A 22,612-nucleotide genomic window follows, 5' to 3' on the forward strand; every position below is an offset into this window, starting at 1 on the left:
TGTTTGGTTCTGGGGCTGCAAGATAAATTATCCCTGTTTAAAAAAAAAAAAAATTGCTTCTGTTGGTGAAAAGAGAAGCGTGTGTGTGTGTGTGTGTGTGTGTGTGTGTGTGTGTGTGTGTGTGTGTGTGTGTGTGCGCGGGCGTGCGTGCGTGTGTTTGTGTGTGTGTGTGTGTGTGTGTGTGTGTGTGTGTGTGTGTGTGTGTGTGTGTGTGTGTGTGTGTGTGTGTGCGCGCGCGTGCGTGTGTGCGTGTGTTTGTGTGTATATGTGCTATAACCACGGCCGTTGCGAGCTAAATGTATTACCAGGAATTGGAACGAACTGAGCTGTCATCCACGGCTATTTTTTGTGTTCCTATATGTCCATGGGTCCGATTTGTATTCAGGAACTGAACAATAATGGTTAATCATTTTGAAATTGCCACTCTTTCATCTAAATGCTGAAGATTATGTTTAAAAGACGATTTGAATCACAGATTTCATGCGAGTAACGGCAGATTAAAAGTGCCTGGTGAGCGGAACTGAATGTACACACACATACACACACACGGCCTCATTTATCATTCATATGTCATTTCAAAAGTTCCGTATTGGCAGGTATGGGTTGAGTTGCCGACTCAACTCTCAACTTTACTTGCATGAAATTGTCAATTTCATATGTGAGACTTTTTTGTCCTGTATTTGAGCCCCACCCAAAATCACAAATGACGCCTGGTGGGAATCGCACACAACGAGGTCATTCACCTCAATGATGGCCGGCTTTCGGTCGAGCTTTGCACGAGGCACTGAGAGCAGTTGTAGGTGTTTCACAATTTAACGAGCATATCTAATCATACTCGTTATCCCCCTTTTGGCAAATTTACCATCCTGGAATACTCAGACTTGGTTTGCACAGGAAGTTTGGGTAGGCAGATATGCACACAGACCGAACGGAGTACACAATGAATAAACACAATAACTTGTACAAACAGAGAAAGTAAACTCACCTAGGGTTCTCTCACACACACACACACACACACACACACACACACACACACACACACACACACACACACACACACACACACACACACACACACACACACACACACAAAAACACAAAAAAATTGTGTTTTTTTTTTGTGTTTGGCAGGACACAAAAAAATTGAGTGAGATATAAGATCACAGGCAGGAAGGGTTTGAGATCCACATCAGCAGGAACCGCACATGCACTTGGACATAGCGCAAGCTAAGCTCAGCTCGGAATCCTTCCCGAGATTGTCTCTAACTGGCTGCACTTTTCCAACTGCCCCAGAATTGAGACCACACTCTCTTGTCCACTTCCTCCACCTCTGAGGCATCCACATCAGCCTTCCTACCAAGCGGGGGCCACTCCACGTGTAGCAACAACATCGTGATCCGATCGGCGGCGTTGACCCTGAACTAATTAACGCTGTGGATGCCGAGCTGCACGGTCCAATTGCACATCACCTCACTCGCTGCCAATCAGGGGCAGCCATATTGGAGGGCCAGAGGTTATTCCTCTTCTGCAGGGTGTGAGGAGATGGGAGAAATGGGCATGCATGTCACAGTGTGGACACTAAAACATTCAAGGAATCCCACTCACTCGGCCCCCGACTGCTTCGGCTTAGGAGACACGTGCCGAGACATCTTTAACCCTTTCTTGCTACTGAACGTTACAACACCGTTTCCCAGTGGTGTTGTACAAAACACACATCATGACTTATTCCTATCCACGTGTCCTTAATACAAGGTTCTAAAGTCCTATAATCTACGTGAACACAAATGGGGGTCTATAGCTTAACTTTCATAATTGACCCCCATTCGACCACAAGTGCAACAATACTGTATATTGGAAACACTCATTTAATTTTCATTTCCTCTGTTTGGCAAAACTGTCATCTTTTTGCAGGTGGAGTGGCAGAACAGAGTGGGTGTCTCGCAGCGGGTGATGAACTATTGACCTTGGGGAACAGGGATTTGCAAGATCTGACTAGATTTCAAGCTTGGCGCCTCCTCAGAGCTGTTCGACAGGGACCAGTCAGCCTTGTAATACGCAAGCCTCCTGCATTCTGATTCATTAATCACAGTTTGTTTCTTCTACAGAAATAACACTCCATTTTAAAATTGCTTATATCTTATTGTCATCATCAAAATGTGGTTAACCTTCTGATCAATGACAAACTGTTTCACCACATCTTAAGTCGTTCTGGTGTTCGGTGTCAGTTGTTTGTTGTATATTTTTTGTCTTTCTTTAGACAAGAGGTATTTGGATTCAAGGCTCCTGGGTTATTTTAATTATTTTCACGAGCTTTATTACAGTTCAAGTTGGTGCTTCATTCTGGTTCTGTCATATCTTCCTGAAGAGTGCATTTTCATAGTGTTGCTGTACCAAGGGATGGTCATCACTCTTTTTTCTTTTTTTTGTATGCACTGTCGAGGCTCGTATGAGAGCTAACACACAGAACGTACAACAAAGAGAGCAGGAGACGGGGGGAGGGTGGGGGGGAGAAGGAAAAACCAGTGTGGAACAGAGACATGAGAAGATCTGTGGAAGGGAGAGGGATGTGGGTGGGGTACGCCAGGATAAACAAGATTGACACTACAGGGACTTTCAGGAAAGAGAGCAGGGAATTTGAAGGAGGTGGGTTTGGGGTGGATTGACAGTGGCAGGACAGATCATAGTTTGGGATGGGGGAAGATATGAGATGGTGGTGAACAACTATTTTGAAGACCTGGAGGGAAGAGTGGGATTGAAGAGAGTGTGAGAGTTTCTTCCAAAGGCGGGGAAATAGAGGAATGAAAGAGTGAAGGTGAGCAGTGCATTTTGGTAGTTTTACCAGAATGGGGTTGCTAGTGGACCTTGAGCGCCCTGTGGGAAAATAGGGGGACACATCTCAGACAGAGTGTAGGGGAGGGGGGGTGAGATCAGAGAGGTGACGGTAGAAGACAGAAAGACCACCAACCTGTCTGCGGTGAGAGAGTGAGAGGCCCAAAGACTCATCCTCATCGCGGGAGATACCAATGATCCTAAATGCCTTGGTTTTCACAGCATGAAGCCGAGAAAGGTGAGAGGCAGGAGCACTGGCCCAAAGGGAGAGCAGTAGTCCATCAGGCTGCAGACATAAGCTTTATATGTGGTCAGGAGCTCAGGTGGGCCAAGGAAGGACTTTGCACGACGGAGGATGCCCAGTCGGCGACTGGCTTTGGAGGCTAGGAGTCACAGGCACTCCATGATTATTCAATAATTTTTGCAGACCTAAGTTAATTTTGCAAAATCATGTCAATTTCCTTTTCTGCATTGTATTTTAAAAAAATTGAGATAATAATGAACATAAGATGTTGTTTTTCTTCTCATGTTATCACATACATGGATGACATTCCATCCTTGCCACACCAGTCCACCACCTGCACCTTAAATTTGCATAAAGTCACATTTTCCCCCCCCCCCTTCCAAACTCAACAATCTTATGATCTCTCTCTCTCCTCTATCTCTGTCTGTCTGTCTCTCTCTTTCTCTCTCTGTCTCTGTCTCTCTCTGTCTCTGTCTCATCATTCTCTTCACAGAGCGTCGGTGTCACCAATGCAGCTTCTTGTGCAATGGTTATACTGAGTGGTTTGCCATTGCCTTCCCAGCCGACATTAGCGCAAGAATTTGGAATTTGGTAATGGTGCTGGCAATAGCTCGCCTAATCTTCGTGAAGGACACTGTGGAATATGTAATGTCCAACAACTAATGCCGGCAGACAGGATGCACAGTTTAACATACACACATTGATGAATCACCTGCCTGTGAAACACCGGTCGGGATTCAAACTCAGGCTAGAGAGCTTATAGGCGAGTGTGCGTACCTTTTGGTCGCCCTGCCAGACCTCAGCATCAATCATGTGACATTACTTAGTAATCCAGGTATTAAGAATCCTTCCCATTCCAAAGCAAATACACCTGTTTATAAATGTGGGCCCCTAGTCTGTTTTGTGGTTCATATTACTCTCATTTCAAATATTTGTCGTATCAAGTCACAGACATGTTCATGAAATCCATGCCTTTTTGATAAATAACTCCATTGCTCTGTCTGTCATATCACAGTCACAGGCATGTCAATGCAATTCATATCTTTCAATAATTTCAAATAAATTTTTCATGTAACTGACACATTTTTAATTAACATGTTTTATATTTGTATAACCTTAACATTTTTTATTGATATGTTGTGTAATTTCAAGTTACAGACACATTTTCAATTCATTTCTTCATGTTCTTATGATACAATTTAATGAAATACTTCATTGTAAGTGAAAATCCTTTTTTCCCTTTTGAATTACCATCAAAAATGCAAATGGCATCTTCTGTAATTGAGCCGGCAAGCTTGGAGCAGCGATTCACATTTATTGCCACATCTGATGCAATTTAAATGCCCGAATGGTGGCGATGTACTCCATCTGGAAGTTTTTGTTAATTTTATTTTAATACATGATTGATCTAGGCTCATGGAAGAGCTATGATACAGAACAGATCAGGTCACAACATAACAAAGGGAATGCCTGGAAAAGGGGGAAATGCCAATAGCAGGGCAGAGGGGGAAGTTAGACAGACGGACAAACAAGGGATGCAGCTACAACAAGAAAAACAGCAATCGGAAATTGCAATCCCTTCCCAGGACCTCTTTTGAGTGGTATATTTTGATAGGTTTTCAGGTAAATCCAATATGGCTGCCAAACCATGTGACCTGTGACATCATATGTGTGACTCTTTTGTTCCTCATGGATAGGCGGTCATATGTGTAAAGTTTCACCTCGTTCTTTTCAGCCATTTCAGAGAAGATTTTTGAAGGTTTCAAAACAAAACAATATGGCTTTCGAATCACGTGACCAATGACGTCATCAAAAAAATTTTGTGGACCATTTTTATCCCAAGATGAACCTCAAAATTTTTAGATCCTCGTGGAGGATCTCTAAGTCTTACTCACGTTGTTGTTCTTCATTTTCTTCTTATGGACTTTTTTGTTTCACAGCCTACAGTTTTCATCGAAACTTCCTGAAACTTGGTGTATATATGTAAAAATACCCTGTGCAGACAGAAACCATCTCCGATTTTGAAAATTCCTCCTAGAAAAAAGTTATGACGTCAAAATATCTCCGCTAATGGAAATCGCCTAAAAAATTATCTCCGAAACTAGGCAAGCTTTTTGAATTCTGTTTGCAGGAATCGAACAGGGCATTAGCAGAGATGAATTACCGCACATATGATAGATACATCACTATGACGTCATATCAATTTTTATGACGTCATTCCTATTTTTTGACATATTTTTGTTTCACAATCAAGAGTTTTAATCGGATCTTCGTGAAACTTGCCATGTATATGCAGAAAGCCCACGCACAGGCAGTAACCATCTCCGATTTTGGAAATTCTTCCTCGAAAAAAAGTTGACGTCATAATATCGCCGCTAATGGAAATCGCCTATACCATTATCTCCGAAACTAGGCAAGCTGTTTGAATTTTGTTTGCGGGAATCAAGCCGGGCATTAGCACAGATAATTTATCACAAACCTGATGCATCACAATGACGTCATATTCGTTTTTATGACGTCATCATTAAGAGGATGAGGATCTTAGCTCATTCGAGCTTGATTATACTAATCGGATGTAGTGTTCTACATGTGCAATTATGATGTCATAATGAAAGCAAGCAACTATGACGTCATAAAAATACCACACTCATTCTCCATGAGGAGTGCTTGCTATGTGCCACTTGTACACCCATAGCTTGGGGAACACTTGTGTAAAGTTTCCCATAGATTTGTCCAGCCGTTCTGGAGAATATTTTTTATAGATTTGAGGGTAAATCCAATATGGCTGCCAAACCTTGTGACCAATGACATCATATGTGTTAACCATTTGTTCATCATGGACAGGCGGTCATATGTGTGAAGTGTCACCTCGATCTGTTCAGCCACTTCAGGGAAGAAGATTTTTGAAGATTAAAAAAAAAAAAAAAAAAAAATATATATATATATATATATATATATATATATATATATATATATATATATATATATATATATATATATATGGCTGCCGAATCATGTGACTGATGACGTCATGAATTTTTTTTCTATGGACCATTTTATCCCGAGATGACCCGCCAAAATTTTCATACTGATCGAATGTGGCGTTTTACATATGCAATTATGACATCATAATGAAGGCACCCAGACGTCATAAAAATCACTCATTCCACATGAGGAGTACTTGCTATGTGCCAAGTTTCAATATTTTCCTTGGTGCGGATTCAGACAGAGGTCCAAAGTTTTTCCATTTTTCCAATATGGCTGCCACACAACGTGACCGATGACATCATAATTATCATTGAAACGTTCTACATTGGTGGTTGCACCAATGTTGAAAATTTCGTCTCATTCCGACAGTGGTTGTAGAGAAAAACACAAAAATTCTGTGCAGGCAAACAAACAGACAAACAAACGGGCCCAATTGCAATACCCTCTCCGAATCATTCGGCGAGGGTAATGAGGGGTAGGGGAGAATGCAAGGGGTGTACAAGATGGATACAAGAGCAAAATGTTGGGAGGGGTGGGGGTGGTTTAATGGGTGTAGAAAAGATCATTGTTTTGAATGGGGGGGGGGGGGATGACCTGAGATGGTAGTGAACAGCTGTCTTGAAGACCCGGAAGGAAGATCAATGACATTGAAGAGAGTGTGGAAGGTGGTTCCACAGGCTGGAAAAGAGAGGAATGAATGAGTGGAGGTGAGCAGCGGTTCTGGATTTAGGCAGTTGCACTTGGAGGGGGTTGCTTGACGACCGTGTGCGTCCTCCAGATACTTTGTGGGGGGGGGGGGGGACAGAGCACGTAGAAGAGCACAGTTTGTTCGATTATGTGCAGCTTTTTGATGCTGAGGATCCATCAGAAAAATTTGTATTGGTGTCAAAGCCAGTGATCAATTGCAAAGTAATAGTAGGATGCAGACAGTCTGTTCCTAAACAGTAATGCAAGAATTGCATAGATTTGTGAAACATGTGTGATTTTTAAAATACCGATATGCCTTTTGTTGCACAAAGCAATACTTACTGTGATGACCCAAGCACACCCTTCGAGGTGACTGGAAGTGCCATTGGGAAGGAAGCAGAGGATGATCATCCCAAATAAACTTTGTTTGGAGAGGCTGTGTACATCATGCTCATTGCTGATGTTGTTATATGCTTCACTTCCTTTATCGTCAAAATGCTGTTCTTCCTTGAAATGACATTTTAGATATCTTCTTCCTATCAATTCCGAGATAAAAGTTAGAAATAACATGTGATTTCTCCTTTGTACTCATCAAATTTTAAAGGTACTAGGTGGTCAAAATTTTTATATTCATATTTATTTTCTAGAGAAGTATTCAATTTTTTGCAATGCTTCCTAACTTTTATTAAACACTCTGGGCCGAATTTACGAAACACGTTTGAGAGTTAAGCGCGTGTAGAATCGCTGATCGTGCGATGATCACTCGTTCAAAGTTACTCGCCAATTGCTGAAGAGTGATTATCTAATGTGGATCAAAACCTAATCACAAGCATTTAAATAGAAATTAAACTTTTGCACACCAGTGACGGCATGTTTAAGAGTGTGTTTAAGGCCTTGCAGCAGGTTTTAGGAAAAATGGAATAGTTAGAATTGCAGTTGTACTCTCATACACTTCCTGGCAATATAAGTTAACTGCAGAATCACTCACCATAGGTTACACTATGGTGGTTCATGTACTGCAGTAAGGATTGCCGGTAACTGAAGTGATTTCGGTTCTAATTATAGTAGTCTGCAAAGAATAACTATAGTAAAGGGATGTATAAGAATTGCATGGCTTATAATTGGTAGTTCATATGGGACGGTGAATATGGAAAAGGATACGAATAAGGAAGTTCGCCGACGTGAATTGAGAATGTTCAATTCTCTGGAGAAGAATGACAATGTCAAATTTGTCCGGAGTTACAGACTCTCGAAGAAATCGTTTCGTTGGCTGCTGAATCTCGAGCAAGATGACCTGGATGAACCTACAATGAGGAGCAATCTGCTGAATCCCCTCCAACAAATGTCTGTGGTGCTGTAATTCTATGCAAGTGCATCATTTCAATTGGATATTGAAGATATGTGGGTGTTTCACAGGACAGACAAATCAGCTGTTTATCTCACTTCGTAGCTTTTTCAATTAGCTGTGTGGAACAACGATGTTTTTTGTCAGCGTTAAGGGTTAGGTGTATGTTAGCAAGATGCTCGCTAAACGCTTTTCGTAAATTCTGCCTTTAGTATCCGATGTAAGATTGTGAAACAAAATTAAAAGTGGGTGTAATAACTCATGCAGCACAGATCTCTGTTCAGTTGATTCTCGTGAAATGTACACGATGTGGACACCTGCTCGTCCAGCATCTAATTCCAAAATCATGGGCATGAATATGGAGTTGGTCCCCCCTTTGCTGCTATAACAGCCTCCACTCTTCTGGGAAGGCTTTCCATGAGATGTTGGAACATTTCTTTGGGGATTTGTTTCCATTCAGCCACAACAGCATTAGTGATGTCAAGCACAGATGTTGAGTGATTTGGTCTGGCTCGCAGTCGGCGTTCCAATTCATCCCAAAGGTGTTCGATAGGGTTGAGGTCAGGACTCTGTGCAGGGCAAGTCAAGTTCTTCCGCCCCGATCTTGACAAATCATTTCTGTATGGACTTCTCTTTGTACACTGGGGCATTATCATGCTGAAACAGGAAAGGCCCTGCAGGATTCATTCTGACTTGCCCTGGCTGAAACAGGATTCATTCTGACTTGCCCTGGCTCTTCACTGCTGCATGATGAGCGAGCAAAAACCGATGATGTCCCATTTACCCGGGTCGGAGAGCGCCATTCTCCCTTTTAGTGAGACTTTATCAAAACAAAGTCTCCAGGCTGGAAACCACGACAGTCAGCAATAACCGACTCTGGCAATACTTCCTTACTTGGGAACAAAAGCTTTGACAACATGGTTTAGAACGACACAAAATGTGAACTTTGTGTCATCCATCCAGCAACATTTAAAAAAAACTTTCTGCTGTCCATCTTGTAAAAAAGAAAACCCACTTTAAATGAACTCCGTTCCTTGGTCAAAACAAATAAATACAGTGTACATAAAATTTATCAGATTTCCATTCCACAAACTGAGATGAAATCATCTGAAATGAAAACCAATCACATTGACTGATTTTTGTTACCCGTCCATGAAGGTCGCCATTGTGTGACATTGGTATGTACAATTCAAATCAAAGCGGTTATTCAAAATCGCTGAAATGTAATTCCACATCTGTGCATACTTTAATACAGGTTACCTTTACTGTTAATTACTTGCCAATCTTCAACCACCTTCTGCTCACATAAAAGTTTTACATCTGAGAAAAACAACCGCGAAGTCCATGAAATCAAACACATTGCAGAGCGATGCAACAGGTCCCCCAGCAGGTGCACAAAGTCACCCGAAGGAAACAGGTCAAAAAAACAAAAACAAAACCTTTTATAAATACAAGGTTCCGCAAAATATAAAACATCTACTTTCCCCCAGTCTTGGAAAAATTCACTGCAACCTCTTGACCTTCATTAAATTAGGTCAAAGTCCAGTATTTTTGACCTTGCTTGAAGGAGGTAAACTAAGGGGTAACCTTACTTGGTCAGATTGTGATGGTGTGTGGCAGAGTGGTGCTGAGGTGTCGTCCACCAGACGGCGGTCGCCTTTGGTTAACCTGAGACTGTCTCTTCAGGTGGATGCCTCGAATGTCCTGTCTCTGAGAGAGGATAATCACCTGACTCTGTTATCAAATGAGCTCAAGCGTTTGAACATCGGTATTGCAGCACTCTCTGAGGTTAGGAGACCGGATAGTGGTGAGATCATGGCTGGTGGATACACTTAACTATTGGTCTGGTCAGTCTGATGGTTACCATGCCCAAGTGGTTACTGCAGTTGTGTCCAATAAGCTGACTCCAATGATAATTGAGGTAACACCGGTCAATGAGCTTATGATGAGGCTTATGATTCTTCACTACTTGGGAGTTGGGTATCGTTTCCCTGGTCTCTTTAAACGCTCCAACTGAGGCGAGTGATCTCAACGCGAAGGATGCATTCTATGCCGTCCAAGAGTCTGTGGCTGATCAGTGCTCCAGGTGAGATACTCTTCTAGTCTTGGGGGATTTTAATGCATCAACTGGAATTGATACGGATGGTTAGGAGACGTGTGTTGGTCCCCATGGGTCTGGAACTGTGAACCAGAATAGCACTAATTTCCTTGAGTTTGCAAGAAGTCATGGACTTAAAGTGGAAGGTTCATGGTTTCGGCACCCACAGGCTCATATCTGGAATTGGGATTCCAACAATAGCAGTGTGGCAAACGAGATTTACAATGTGCTCGTTAATGGTCGCTGGAGGATGATCCAGAACTGAAGGATCAACCGGTATGCTCAGTTCCTCAACATCGACCACCGGGTTGTTGCAGCATCTCTGAAGTTGCAGCTTAAATCTGGGAGAATGGGACCATCCCAGCCTCGGCTGGATGTTGGCAAGCTCAAGGATGAGAGGGCAGCTGAGGAGTTTGCAAACAGGCTGAATGGGGATTTGGTGGGTCTGAGTGCTCTGGGGAATCCTGAAGAGTTGTGGAGTGCCTTCATGACCACCATCCTTGATGTTGCCAGTGGATGTAGTGGAACTCACAGGAGGGTGAAGAAGAATTTTTTCTCTCAAGGGGCACTGGATACCATTGACCGGAGTCGCAGAGTCAGGCTTGAAGGCAGAGCTGAGCTGTTCAGGGAGCTGAGGCATAAAATTGTCCATGCACTAAGGGTGGACAAGGAGGCCTACGTGTTTGAAATCTGTGAGTTGGAAGAGCACCACCTGCGGTCATGTGATTCTCGTCCTGCATTCAGGGGAATTTGTGTATTGCATTCCTCCAAGCCCGTCCCTCAGTGCACTGCAGTCAGAGTGGAGGGTGTTGGGCTCTTGACAGAGGAGTCCAAAGTGAAGGCCCACTGGGCCGGTTGCATTGAGTGGCTGACCCAGGCTGACCTATCAGCTGTTGAGTTGGATGTCAGGGGTGTTATTATCCCTATTGCTGACCCTCCAATCAATGGGATCCACATTTGTTTGTGGAAACACAGGCTGCAGTGAACCAGTTGAAATGGGGTAAAGCTCCAGAGATTTGTGGCATCCACGCTGAACTTCTCAAGGCTGGTGGAAATGCTGTACTCATGTCATTGCATGCAGTTCTGTTCTCTGCCTGGAACACAGGCATCATTCCAACTGACTGGAAGAGCGGCCTTGTTGTCCCTCTCTGGAAAGGGAAGGGTGATCGTCAAGACTGCAACAATTACCGAGGGGTGACGCTGCTCTCATTGCCGGGCATGGTGTTTGCTCGGATAATTATTGAGAGGGTTCACCATCACATGCTTGAGCAGCAGCATCCAGAGCAGTCAGGCTTTACACCAAAGAGGTCAATGATTGACCGTATTCTTCCTCTCTGGGTCGTCACCTCACGCAGACGAGAGTTTCGGCAGGGGCTGCTTGCAGCACATGTTGATCTCTGCAAAGCATTCAATTCAGTAAATTGGGATGCTCTCTGGAGGATTCTTGGTCTTCATGGGGTGCCACCAAAACGGATCAATCTCATGTGTAAACTATTCTCTGGCACGGAGAGTTCTGTGAGATTGGTAATGCCATCTCTGACTTATTTCCAGTTGTTGCTGGAGTTCGTCAGGTGTGTGTACTGGCCCCCACGTTTTTCAGCGCTTGTGTGGACTGGATTCTGGGGAGGATGTCAGAGAGATCAAGCTGCAGTGCATAACTTGGGAATGTCAAGATCTCTGACCTTGATTTTGCAGATGATGCAGTAGTCTTTGCAGAGACTCTGGATATCCTTTTGGGGGCCCTCAAAATACTGAATGAGGAGTCAAAGCCGCTGAGACTACGGGTTTCCTTTGTGAAAACTAAGATCCTGGCTTTCATTGACATATTGGATGCTGCTATCTTGTCTCTACCTGTTTGTCGTGAGGATGTTGAGGTCACGGAGAGATTCACTTCCCTGTCTCTGCTGGCTGTGAGCCAGAGGTCAATGGACATATGGGTCGGGCCTAGGGTGTCATGGATTCACTGGATCATGTGGTGTGGCGCTGCCGGTACCTGTGCAGGTGGATGGAAGCCTTCGTCTTCAGGTCTTTGGTGATTCTAATTCTGCTCTATGGATGTGAGACTTGGACTCTGACCAGGGATCTGAGATGGAGACTTAATTCCTTTGGTACCAGGTCTCTTCAGAGAATCCTTGGCGATCTCTGTTCAGGTTTGCGTCCAATGAGCATTTGCTGAGAAAGATTCAAATGAGATTTGTTACCTGCACAGTCCCTGAGCATCAGTTGTGCCTGCAATGACATGTGGCTCGTTTTCCTGACGCTGATCCTGCTCACCAGATTCTCTCAGCGAGGGAGCCTCGTGAGTGGAGGAGGCTAATGGGCCAACCACGTGCCTCATGGTTGCAGCAGGTTGATCAGCATCTCCAAGAGATGGGGATGGGCCAGGCATTTGCCTGGGGGATGGCCAGACGGGGGCCCCTAGAGTGTAGTGCATGGAGAAAAGGAAAGTGCACAGACGCAGAAAGTGGAGGCAGCGATGTACTGCTCCAGCGCATGCTCCTCCCATACCTGATCTGACCTGGCCAGTGTTCAATGTGGTGTATTTCTTTCCAAATGCAACTAAAGTCACATTGGACAACTAATTGCTTGCTCAGTAAAGTTGTAGTGACCCCCTCGGGAAATTTACCTTTTTTGCACTTCGTCAATTTTTTTATAATGCCAGAGATAACTTGTCTACTTCTGCAAATGACTCCATGGGATCCTCACAGTTACTCTCGCCGTTCACCCCGCCTCTGTGGATCTCTTCATTTGGACATTCTGAGCAGTGGGTGGGAATCGCATCACATCACATCACATCAACACTCGCTCACCAGCCATCGCGATGCTCTGTTTTTATCAAGCAGTCGTAATTCCCAACATCCACAATCTCATTCCAGCAGACGGAACATCCACCCAACTTCCATCTGAGGGTATTATCGTCTTGGTATTGTCGTCTGCACGACCGCCACCCAGTGCCACTCCATAATTAAGTGCTTATTTCTCACTTTCCATGGCTTGTCATGACTCAGGAATCTTCTCATATGCTGGTGAGGTTTAAAACTTTATAGAATCTTCAGATTCATGGTTTTCTTCCTGTACAATTATACTGTATATTAAATTACCCATCAATATATTTTTTCCATCTACCTGCGTCACGCACTGGCTCTGATTTTCCTTCCTGCTTGCCATGTTTTAATCTGCATTTATTTTCTACATTACAATATATTGTATATTTTTCATCCATATTTTAATAGATAAATAATGCATGAAACTGAATATAAATATTGGGGTACCATGTTTTTCTCCATTTCCTTCCATTCGAAGATACTTACATTCCCCGCACCCAGGTATTATCATTAATTTGGAGAACAATCAGTGAGCTTGTCTCATATTTCAAGAGACTCCATGTTAATGTCTGCTCATGTTGACATATCATGTACCCAGGATGAGTGAACAATTCCTTTGAGCATGCCATTGTTGTTGCCTTTTGACCCAGTCACGAAAAATGTGTTTTGTTTTGTTTTGTGTGTGACCAGCACTTGATCCAGCAGATCCGAGATTTAATTAAAAGAATGCCTCAATTATGTTTCATACACACACCTGGCCGAAAATTATTAATTTAATTTTTGTTCACTGGTTACTGTTTTCCAGAAAATTACATCACAGTGTTTTTTTTTTTTGTTTTTTTTTGTATACCTTGGTCGAGGCTCGTATGAGAGCGAACACACAACTCCCAGTAAGGAGGCATGATACAAGAGGGGCGGGAGTGGAAGGGACAAAACAGTGGGGAACAGACACATTAGGTGAACAGTGGAAGGGAGAGGGATGGGGATGGGACAGGGAACATGGCGAAGAGAAGATGGACATTACAGGGACTTTCAGGAAGGAAAGCAGGGGAATTGAAGGAAGTGGGCTTGGGTGGATTATCGGGGGTAGAAAAGATCATGAATTTGGATGGGGGAAGATAAGAGGTGGTGCTGAACAGCTGTTTTGAAAGCCTGGAGGGAAGAATGGGAAAGAATAGAGTGAGGAAGTTTATTCCAAAGGCGGGAAAAAAGAGGAATGAAAGAGTGAAGATGAGCAGTGATTCGTGATTTTGGTAGTTTTACCAGAAGGGGGTTGTTGGCGGACCTTGAGTGCCCTGTGGAAATGTGGTGGGGACAAATCGCAGAGAGAGCAGGGGGGGCAAGGCTGGAGAGGAGTCGGTAGAAGACAGAAAGACCACCGACCAACCTGCGGTGATTGAGTGAGAGGCCCAAAGACTCAGCTTCATTGCAGGAGATGCCGATGATCTTAAATGCCCTGGTTTCGACAGCGTGAAGCCGAGAAAGGTGGGAGGCAGGAGCACCAGCCCAGAGGGGAGAGCAGTACTCCATCAGGCTATGGACAAAAGCTTTGTAAGTGGTCAGGAGTTCAAGAGGGCTGAGGAAGGATTTTGCACGACAGAGGATTCCCAGTCGGCAACTGGCTTTTGAGGCGAGGTTGGAAATGTGACTTTCCCAGGAAAGGTCATGGCAGATAGTGAGACCCAGAAGCTTGAAAGAAAAGACTTCTTCCAGAGGATTGTTGAGAAAGTGGATGGGGGGGTTTTCTAAACGGTCCTTTCGAAGAGACATAGTGAGAGTGTGAGATTTGTCTGGATTGAAAGACATGTTCCACGTGTTGGACCAGTTTGTGATTTTATCCAGATCTGCAGTGAGTGAAGAAGCTGCTGCTTGCCGGTCTGAGGGATGACAGATGGTACGGCAGAGGGTGGAGTCATCGGCAAAGAGAAATAGAGGATTTTCCAGAGAGTCCGAGAGATCATTGATGAAAACCAGAAAAAGAACAGGGCCCAGAACGCTACCTTGAGGAACTCCAGCCTGCACAGGAAGAGGGGATGAAAGAACTCCATTTAGGGCCACACGTTGACTGCGACAGGAGAGGAAGTCTGCGAGCCATGAGTGGAGATGGCCTTGAATACCATGGGAAGAGAGTTTGGTGAGTAGTGCAGGGTGCCAGACTGTGTCAAAAGCACGTGATATGTCCAGGGATACGGCTCGGATTTCCTGTCTGGCATTGAGGACCTCCATCCATTGATAGGAGAGCAGAAGCAGCATATCCAGTGTAGAGTGACCTGGTCTGAAACCAAATTTATGATCGGAAATCAAGCCATTGGAGAAGAGGAAGGATTTCATGTCTGAAGTGATGATGGATTCCATAACCTTGCTGATGATTGGGAGAAGGCTGATTGGTCTGTAGTTACAGGGATTTTATTTATTTTAGTAGTATTATTATTTATTTATTTATTTATTTATTATTTTTTGCAGACTGACCTCAAGTTCGAAATGTCGAAGAAAAGGAAGTACGATGAAGCCGATGTATCCTTTGGTTTTACTTACATCACTGAACGTGATGGGAAACAAAAGCCACAGTGTTTCTTGTGTGGCAAGGTTCTTGCCAATGGATGGATGAAGCCAACAAAGCTGAAGGAGCATCTCACGTCTGTCCATCCTGAAAATACATTGGACAGTGTGAATCTTTTTCGTGCAAAGAAGGCTCGATTAGAAGAGGTTGGAACTTTGCCAAAACTTGGAATTGCCCCAACACAAAACTCCTGTCTTGAAGCATTCAACAAGGTTGCTTATCGCATTGCCAAACAAACAAGCTCAAATGAGCTAAGATCCTCGTCCTCTTCTTGCTGACATCATAAAAACGAATATGACGTCATTGTAATGTATCAGGTTTGCGATAAATTATATCTGTGCTAATGCCCGGCTTGACTCCCGCAAACAAAATTCAAACAGCTTGCCAAGTTTCGGAGATAATGGTATTGCCGATTTCCATTAGCGGCGATATTATGACGTCAACTTTTTTCTCGGAAGAATTTCCAAAATCGGAGATGGTTACTGCCTGTGCGCAGGCTTTCTGCATATACATGGCAAGTTTCACGAAGATCCGATGAAAACTCTGGGTTGTGAAACAAAAGATGTCAAAAAATAGGAATGACGTCATAAAAATTGACATGACGTCATGGTGATTCCACTGTGGAATATGTGCGGTAATTCATCTCTGCTCATGCCCTGTTAGAAATTGATTGGACATCAAACATGATGTGCGTGTTGCCTTATCAAAGACCACTCCAAAACTTCGTCTTCTTATTGCAGCCAAACAACAACAGCCTTCTCAATAAAACGTACTTTTGAGCAGAATTGAAGTTTATTTTTTGTTTAATTTGCACAATTTGGATATATTTCATTTTATTCAGGGAATGGTCATTGATTTTTTTTTCATGAAAAAAGTGAGATATATTCTTTGTAAAGATTGTTTTTGGATTTTGATTATGACGGAATGTGAAGAAAATAATTTTCCTTCGCAATAAAATTTATTCATTGTTTGCAAAATTTTGTGTTTATGTGTTGAAGTGTATCTTTGTGGGGAGGGGTCCGGAGTTTTCACGAGATTCTCAAAGGGGTCCGTGACTCAAAAAAGGTGAAGAACCACTGGTCTAAATTATCTTATATTTCAGGAATAGACGAGACTGTACAATTAAGGGTGTGTGTGTGTGTGTGTGTGTGTGTGTGTGTGTGTGTGTGTGTGTGTGTGTGTGTGTGTGTGTGTGTGTGTGTGTGTGTGTGTGTGTGTGTGTGTGTGTGTGTGTGTGTGTGTGATGGAATTGTTATGAACAGAAAATGAAAAAACGAGATGTGTTTGCGCCGTCGCCCCCGGTCGTCATCTACTCGTGAGTCTCTCAGACTGAACTGAGCCTTCCCTGGTTCAAAAATACTTTAGCTGCAAATCGTTTGTGAATGATACTTCGAGGTCCCCTGACAAGCAAAACTTTCTGGTTATTATCTTGCCAAAACGAAGTTTTTGCAAGATATGTTCGTCAGCTTGTATGTTTTTTTTTTGTTGTTTGTCTGTAATCACGTATAAAAAATTCTGCAGAGCACAGTTATCATTGGAAATTTTTGTAACTTCGCATATCAGAGGCCTATAGAGGTCCCTTTCAGTGCACGAAATTTTGAAGGTCAAGGTCAAAGGTCAAGGTCACTTTGTTGTAAATCAGGGGAGTCGACGAAACCCTTATTTTTTGAGTAATTTTGATCGGATCGTCTTCAAACTTCATGGGAATATAGTTCATGGTCTGGCGCTCAGCTGATTAGTTTTTGGTGGCGATTGGCCTTGACCTTCATATGTTTTTTTTGTTATCTTGCCAAAACGAAGTTTTTGCAAGATATGTTAGTCAGCTCGTATGTTTTTTTGTTTGTTTGTTTGTTTGTCTGTAATCACGTATAAAAAATTCTGCAGAGCACAGTTATCATTGGAAATTTTTGTAACTTCGCATATCAGAGGCCTATAGAGGTCACTTTCAGTGCACAAAATTTTGAAGGTCAAGGTCCAAGGTCAAGGTCACTTTATCGCAAATCAGGTGAGTCGACGAAACCCTTATTTTTTGAGTAATTTTGATCGGATCGTCTTCAAACTTCATGGGAATGTTGTTCATGGTCTGGCGCTCAGCTGATTAATTTTTGGTGGCGATTGGCCTTGACCTTCATGGTTAGCGCCTAAGGTCAAACATATTTGACCCCAAGGTCAAATTTTCAAGTTTTAGGAAGCATATCATGTAGTACCTCAAATTGAACACCTCGATGAGTACTTCCTGGATATATCAAGCTTGAGACATTATGACGTCATTTGGTGACGTTATGAGGCAAAAGCATATTTTTCATGGTTACTCTGTAGAACGATTCTCATCGGAATCTCTCGTAGGCAGATATTCCTCAAGGAGTCACTCCTGGTGGATAGCAGCTCTGTTCACCTCAGTGTGACCTTAAAGAAGTAACACATGGTCACCTTTTGGTAAGATACGGGTCACCCTGCGGGTGACATTGGTTTATTTATATATTAACTTGACCTTCCTCGTGAAGAAATCACCCGTTTTTTAAAAAAATCAAAAAATGGGATAATTAGGGCAATATTTTGATCATTTCTGGTGCTTTTCACAACTTGCTATGCCGCGCCCAAAAAAAAAGTTGACTTCAGCGAATCGCAGCGTTGATGTCACATACAGAAACTCGCACAGAGTGGATTAACTCGAGATCTCCAGTCTTGAGTCGAGACTAGTCCGATAAATCCGTCGTCCGCCCAACTCGGCCGATAAATCCGTTGTCCGTCCGACTGGAGAGATAAATCTGACGTGCTGGAGCTTTCTTTTATGATTCTCTTTTCTTCATTGTTTTCTACTCTCTCTCTCCATTGAGAGCAGCCTGTGGCTGCTGGTTGCATCATTGTGAAACGCAGCTATGCCGCATAGCCGGTTGGGTTGGGACGCAGCTATGCCGCTGATGCAGTGTCCCCCTTAGGAGTACACTGGTGCTCATTTTGCCGACCTCGGAAGGTTGACAGGCTGAGTCAACTTCCTGGTGTATTTTAATTCAGCGGCCAACGAGGCTTTAACTCAGGACCCTAGGATACCAAGCCGCCACCTTCACCACTAAGCCAACACCAGGCTTATTGTTTTCTCCTGGTGCTACATGACAACAGTCGGAATAAAATAAATAAAAATGCAACAGAACGTCAGATTTATCGGACTACTCGAGACAATTGTGTCACAAGGTGTGTTCTGCACACAAATTTTCATCGTATCCGGACAGCGAGATTGCTTCGTTTTATGCGCGGAGAGATACGGCCGATGACATGCGCCAGCCTTGCTTGCGATTTATTCGCCACGGAGAAGCATGTTCGCTCCGCTGCGCTGCGTTGGTCACGTCACCTCACTAAAATATTTCTGATATCGAGCAGTATGCAAGTCAAACTTACATTATTGGATTACGAATTGGATTTAGTGGAACCAGTTGTTATTGCCAAGTCTATACTCCGGGAATATACTCGATCGTCATTTACTCCGGGAATTTCATCGCCATTTTCCTCTGCTTGTCTTGCTTCGGGCTCGAACTGCTAAGGCCGTATTTCATTTCCAGCTGCCTGAACTTCACCTCCCGCGACTATGTTATCTGACAATTCTCCATGAGATTCAGACCGAAATCCTTCATTTCTCTCACACTCGCTGCCGTTACCAGACAAGTGAAAGTCCATGCCATCCATTATTCAAAACCAAATGTTCGATTTTTTAAAAGCAGAAATGAACGAAGCGATTGAGTCAACCAATCAAATGTGGAAATACACAGAAAGCCAAAAGAATCATGCAGACCACCCACCGAGTAATGTACGCGCAGCCTTTGTAATCCTGTATATGACGTCATGTGGGTTACGCCCCTTTCAGGAGAATTTTTCGGGGCGTTCACGAAGAGGTTTTTTTTTAATTTTACATTTCACAGAATGAGTATTGTGAAAAAATATTGTCATCTGAAATCACGATGAAAAACTCCGATAGGACAAATATAAATGAAATTTCAATACTTTTGCATGTCAGGGGAACTTTAGCACAAAGTTCTTTGTAAAATTTGATTGCAGACTTGGGTCGATCGATTATAAAACGTCAATGGACTCCATGCTCGGGACAAACAAAGCACGCAGTTGTAAATTTGGGGGTCTCAAGATGGCGGCGCGTTGCCTTCAACATTCAGCTGTGACAGTCAATCCAGTTTGTGGAGAAATCGAGTGGTATTGAAGTGTTCCATTACCAATCAGTGAAATGAAAGCGAGAGAAGAACCTTCAGAGTGTAGGCTTTATTCCATTTGATTGAAGCCGCTTCTACGGACACACCAGGGAATACAGGCGCAGCAAGGAGTACATCAGCAGTAAGGTATACACGTGCAACTAATCACCGCAAAATAAATCAGTATAAGCCCGGAGTCCGATATACTCTCAATTCTTACCATTCAACGAGCACCGAGTGAACCGCCGCCATAAACGACAATGCCCCTGGGACAATCCCCCCGACCGAGCGGAACCTTAGCTTTATCTATTCCGTGCTCGAGCCGTGCAACATGTGATCACACGTCACGACCTTCAATTCACCACATTCTCCCCGTCTTTAAAATGTAACTAGAGGCCCAACTAACGCACCATGATTACTTCAGCGCTACAGGAGTATACATTTCAAGCAACGCGAACTATCTAAACTACAGAAGCATACATGCTAAGCAGTGAGCATTATTTTGAGTTGTAGGAGCATGGTAATGAGCATCGATATATTATGTAACGAGCATATAGGAGCATGAGCATCGAGGATGCCGATAATCCCCTTTACAGATTGAGTCGGCGAGGGGGTATTATCCGTCGACCTCTCCGGGAGTAAATGGCGGTTTCACTTGAGGGAGGCTTCCGATCCTCTTGGTGAGCCTCGACTCGTGCCGGGGATGACTCCCCGATCGCTCTCGGGTGGAACGCGGCAGCTCCGTCGCCACCATTCTCGGGTGGAGTTCCTGGGGGGGAAACACCTGGGGAGGGGATGTCAGAGGGAGGAGCGCCTGATGGTGGTGTACCTGCGGGAGGAGTACCTGAGGGAGCCAAATGGCGAACCGACACAGTGGTCTCCCTGCCATCCGGGAGCCTGACATGAGCATACTCTGGATTAGTATCGATGAGTTTGACCTCTTCCACCATGGGTTCATACTTGCTTTGTCGTACTGGGCGTTTCATGAACACTGTTCCGGGATGGGTTAGCCAGTTGGGCACCGATTGGCCGTCAACATAACGCCACTGGTGAGTAAACATTCGTTCGTGAGGAGTTGCATTGGTGGACGTGCAGAGCAAAGAGCGTATGGAATTCAGAGCGTCGAGAAGTGTAACCTCCCACTGCTCGAGCCCCAGTCCTCTCGATTTCAGCGCCAGAGTTACGGCTTTCCAAATAACTCCATTATATCGTTCCACCTGCCCATTACCCTGTGGGTTGTAACCCGTCGTTCGACTAGTTGCTATGCCGTGCTCTAATAGGAATTGTTTTAGCCCGGCCGACATGAAACACGGCCCTCTGTCTGAATGTATGTACGAAGGTTTCCCAAACATAGCGAAGAGGTCAGACAGACATTTCACGACAGTGCCCGAGGTCATATCCGAGCACGGAAATGCGAAAGGGAACCTTGAATATTCATCAACAACAGTGAATATGTATCTGTTGTCTGTCTCGGTCGGCAGGGGCCCTTTGAAGTCAATGTTTAGTCTCTCGAAGGGAGAAGTGGCCTTGATCAATCTGCCAGAAGCCGCGCCATAGAATCTGGGTTTTAGTTCAGCACAAACAGGGCATGAAGCATTCATTTGTTTAATATCTTCAATAGAATAGGGAAGGTTTTGTCTGCGCACGAAATGTGCCATTCTGGTTACCCCCGGGTGGCACAGAGACACATGGAGGTCTTGCAAAGCCCGACTGATTGTCACCGAACAGTAGACCCGAGAGAAGGTGTCTGCAGCAGGGTTTCCCTCCCGGGCCGGTAGACTATGTCGTAACTATAGCAGGCTAGGTCTATCCGCCATCTCATAATTTTTTCATTCTTAATTTTCCCGTTATTTTTCCCATCAAACATGAATGCCACGGATCGTTGGTCCGTAACGAGCGTGAAATGGTTTCCCAGTAAATAGTGTCTCCATTTACGTAGGGCTTCGACAATGGCGTACGCTTCCTTCTCTATTGCTGAGTGTCTCTGCTCGCTTCCAGAGAGAGTTCTCGAGAAGAACGCGACGGCTCGCCCAGACTGGTTAAGCGTAGCAGCTATCGCGTGATCAGAAGCATCTGTTTCCATCACGAAGGGCACCGAGCTATCGATCGATAATACCACGGAATTACTGATATCATCTTTGAGGCTGTGGAAAGCTTTTACACCAGCGGCATCTGGTGGGAAGTTTTTGCAATGCACTAGGGGATGTATTTTCTCGGAGTATTGGGAAATCCATCTTGCATAGTAAGCGAACATGTCGATCACCCGGCGCATTGTCTGCAGGTCCTGCGGTGGGGGTAGCTCACGAAGTGGGCGCAATCGTTCAGGATCAGGCTTAATCGTGCCGTCGGCTATCGTGTAGCCGAGAAGGTCAATTGACCTTGCCGAGAATACGCATTTCTCGTAGTTGAGGGTCAGATTATATTTTCTAGCAATGCTCAAGAATCTGTCCAGATTCATATCATGTTCCCCCTGATCTTTACCGCACACCGTGACATTGTCCACGTAAACAAAAGTGTATTTGAGGTTTTCATCTGAGATGATGTCGTCCATAACCCGTTGGAAGCAAGCTACTCCATTCGTGACACCCAACGGAATCCTCCTGAATTGGTAGAGGCATCTACCTGCCTGGAATGCGGTGTAAGGTTTGTCTTCCTCTCGGATGGGAATTTGATGATAGGCGCTTCGCAAATCGATGGTGCTGAATATCTTATAATTGGCCACGCGTTCGACCATCTCGTCTATGCGCGGCAAAGGGTAGGCATCGAGTTGGGTGAAACGATTGACCGTTTGGGAATAATCGACAACCATTCGTTTCTTATGATTCTGATTGGCGGTGACC

General features: G+C 44.1%; 1 protein-coding gene across 4 annotated transcripts in view; it reads left to right on the forward strand.

The window, feature by feature from the left end:
- LOC147017591 (uncharacterized) overlaps positions 1-16,523 on the forward strand; it is a 66,688-nt gene extending 50,165 nt beyond the window's left edge. For 3 of the 4 annotated variants that reach the window (XM_085847325.1, XM_085847327.1, XM_085847326.1), the window contains exons 10-11: positions 1,912-2,048; positions 15,480-16,523. In XM_085847325.1, coding sequence (XP_085703451.1) covers positions 1,912-2,048; positions 15,480-15,854 — 512 coding nt within the window. In that variant the 3' untranslated portion in view covers positions 15,855-16,523. Of the gene's footprint in view, positions 1-1,911; positions 7,192-15,479 lie in introns of those variants that run through there. The other variant, XM_085847328.1, reaches the window with a different exon arrangement.
- Positions 16,524-22,612: the final 6,089 nt, after the last annotated feature.

The sequence above is a fragment of the Eptatretus burgeri genome, chromosome 11, assembly GCF_056783735.1.
Source record: "Eptatretus burgeri isolate ZD-2024b chromosome 11, Ebu_testis_v1, whole genome shotgun sequence".
NCBI lineage: Eukaryota > Metazoa > Chordata > Myxini > Myxiniformes > Myxinidae > Eptatretus > Eptatretus burgeri.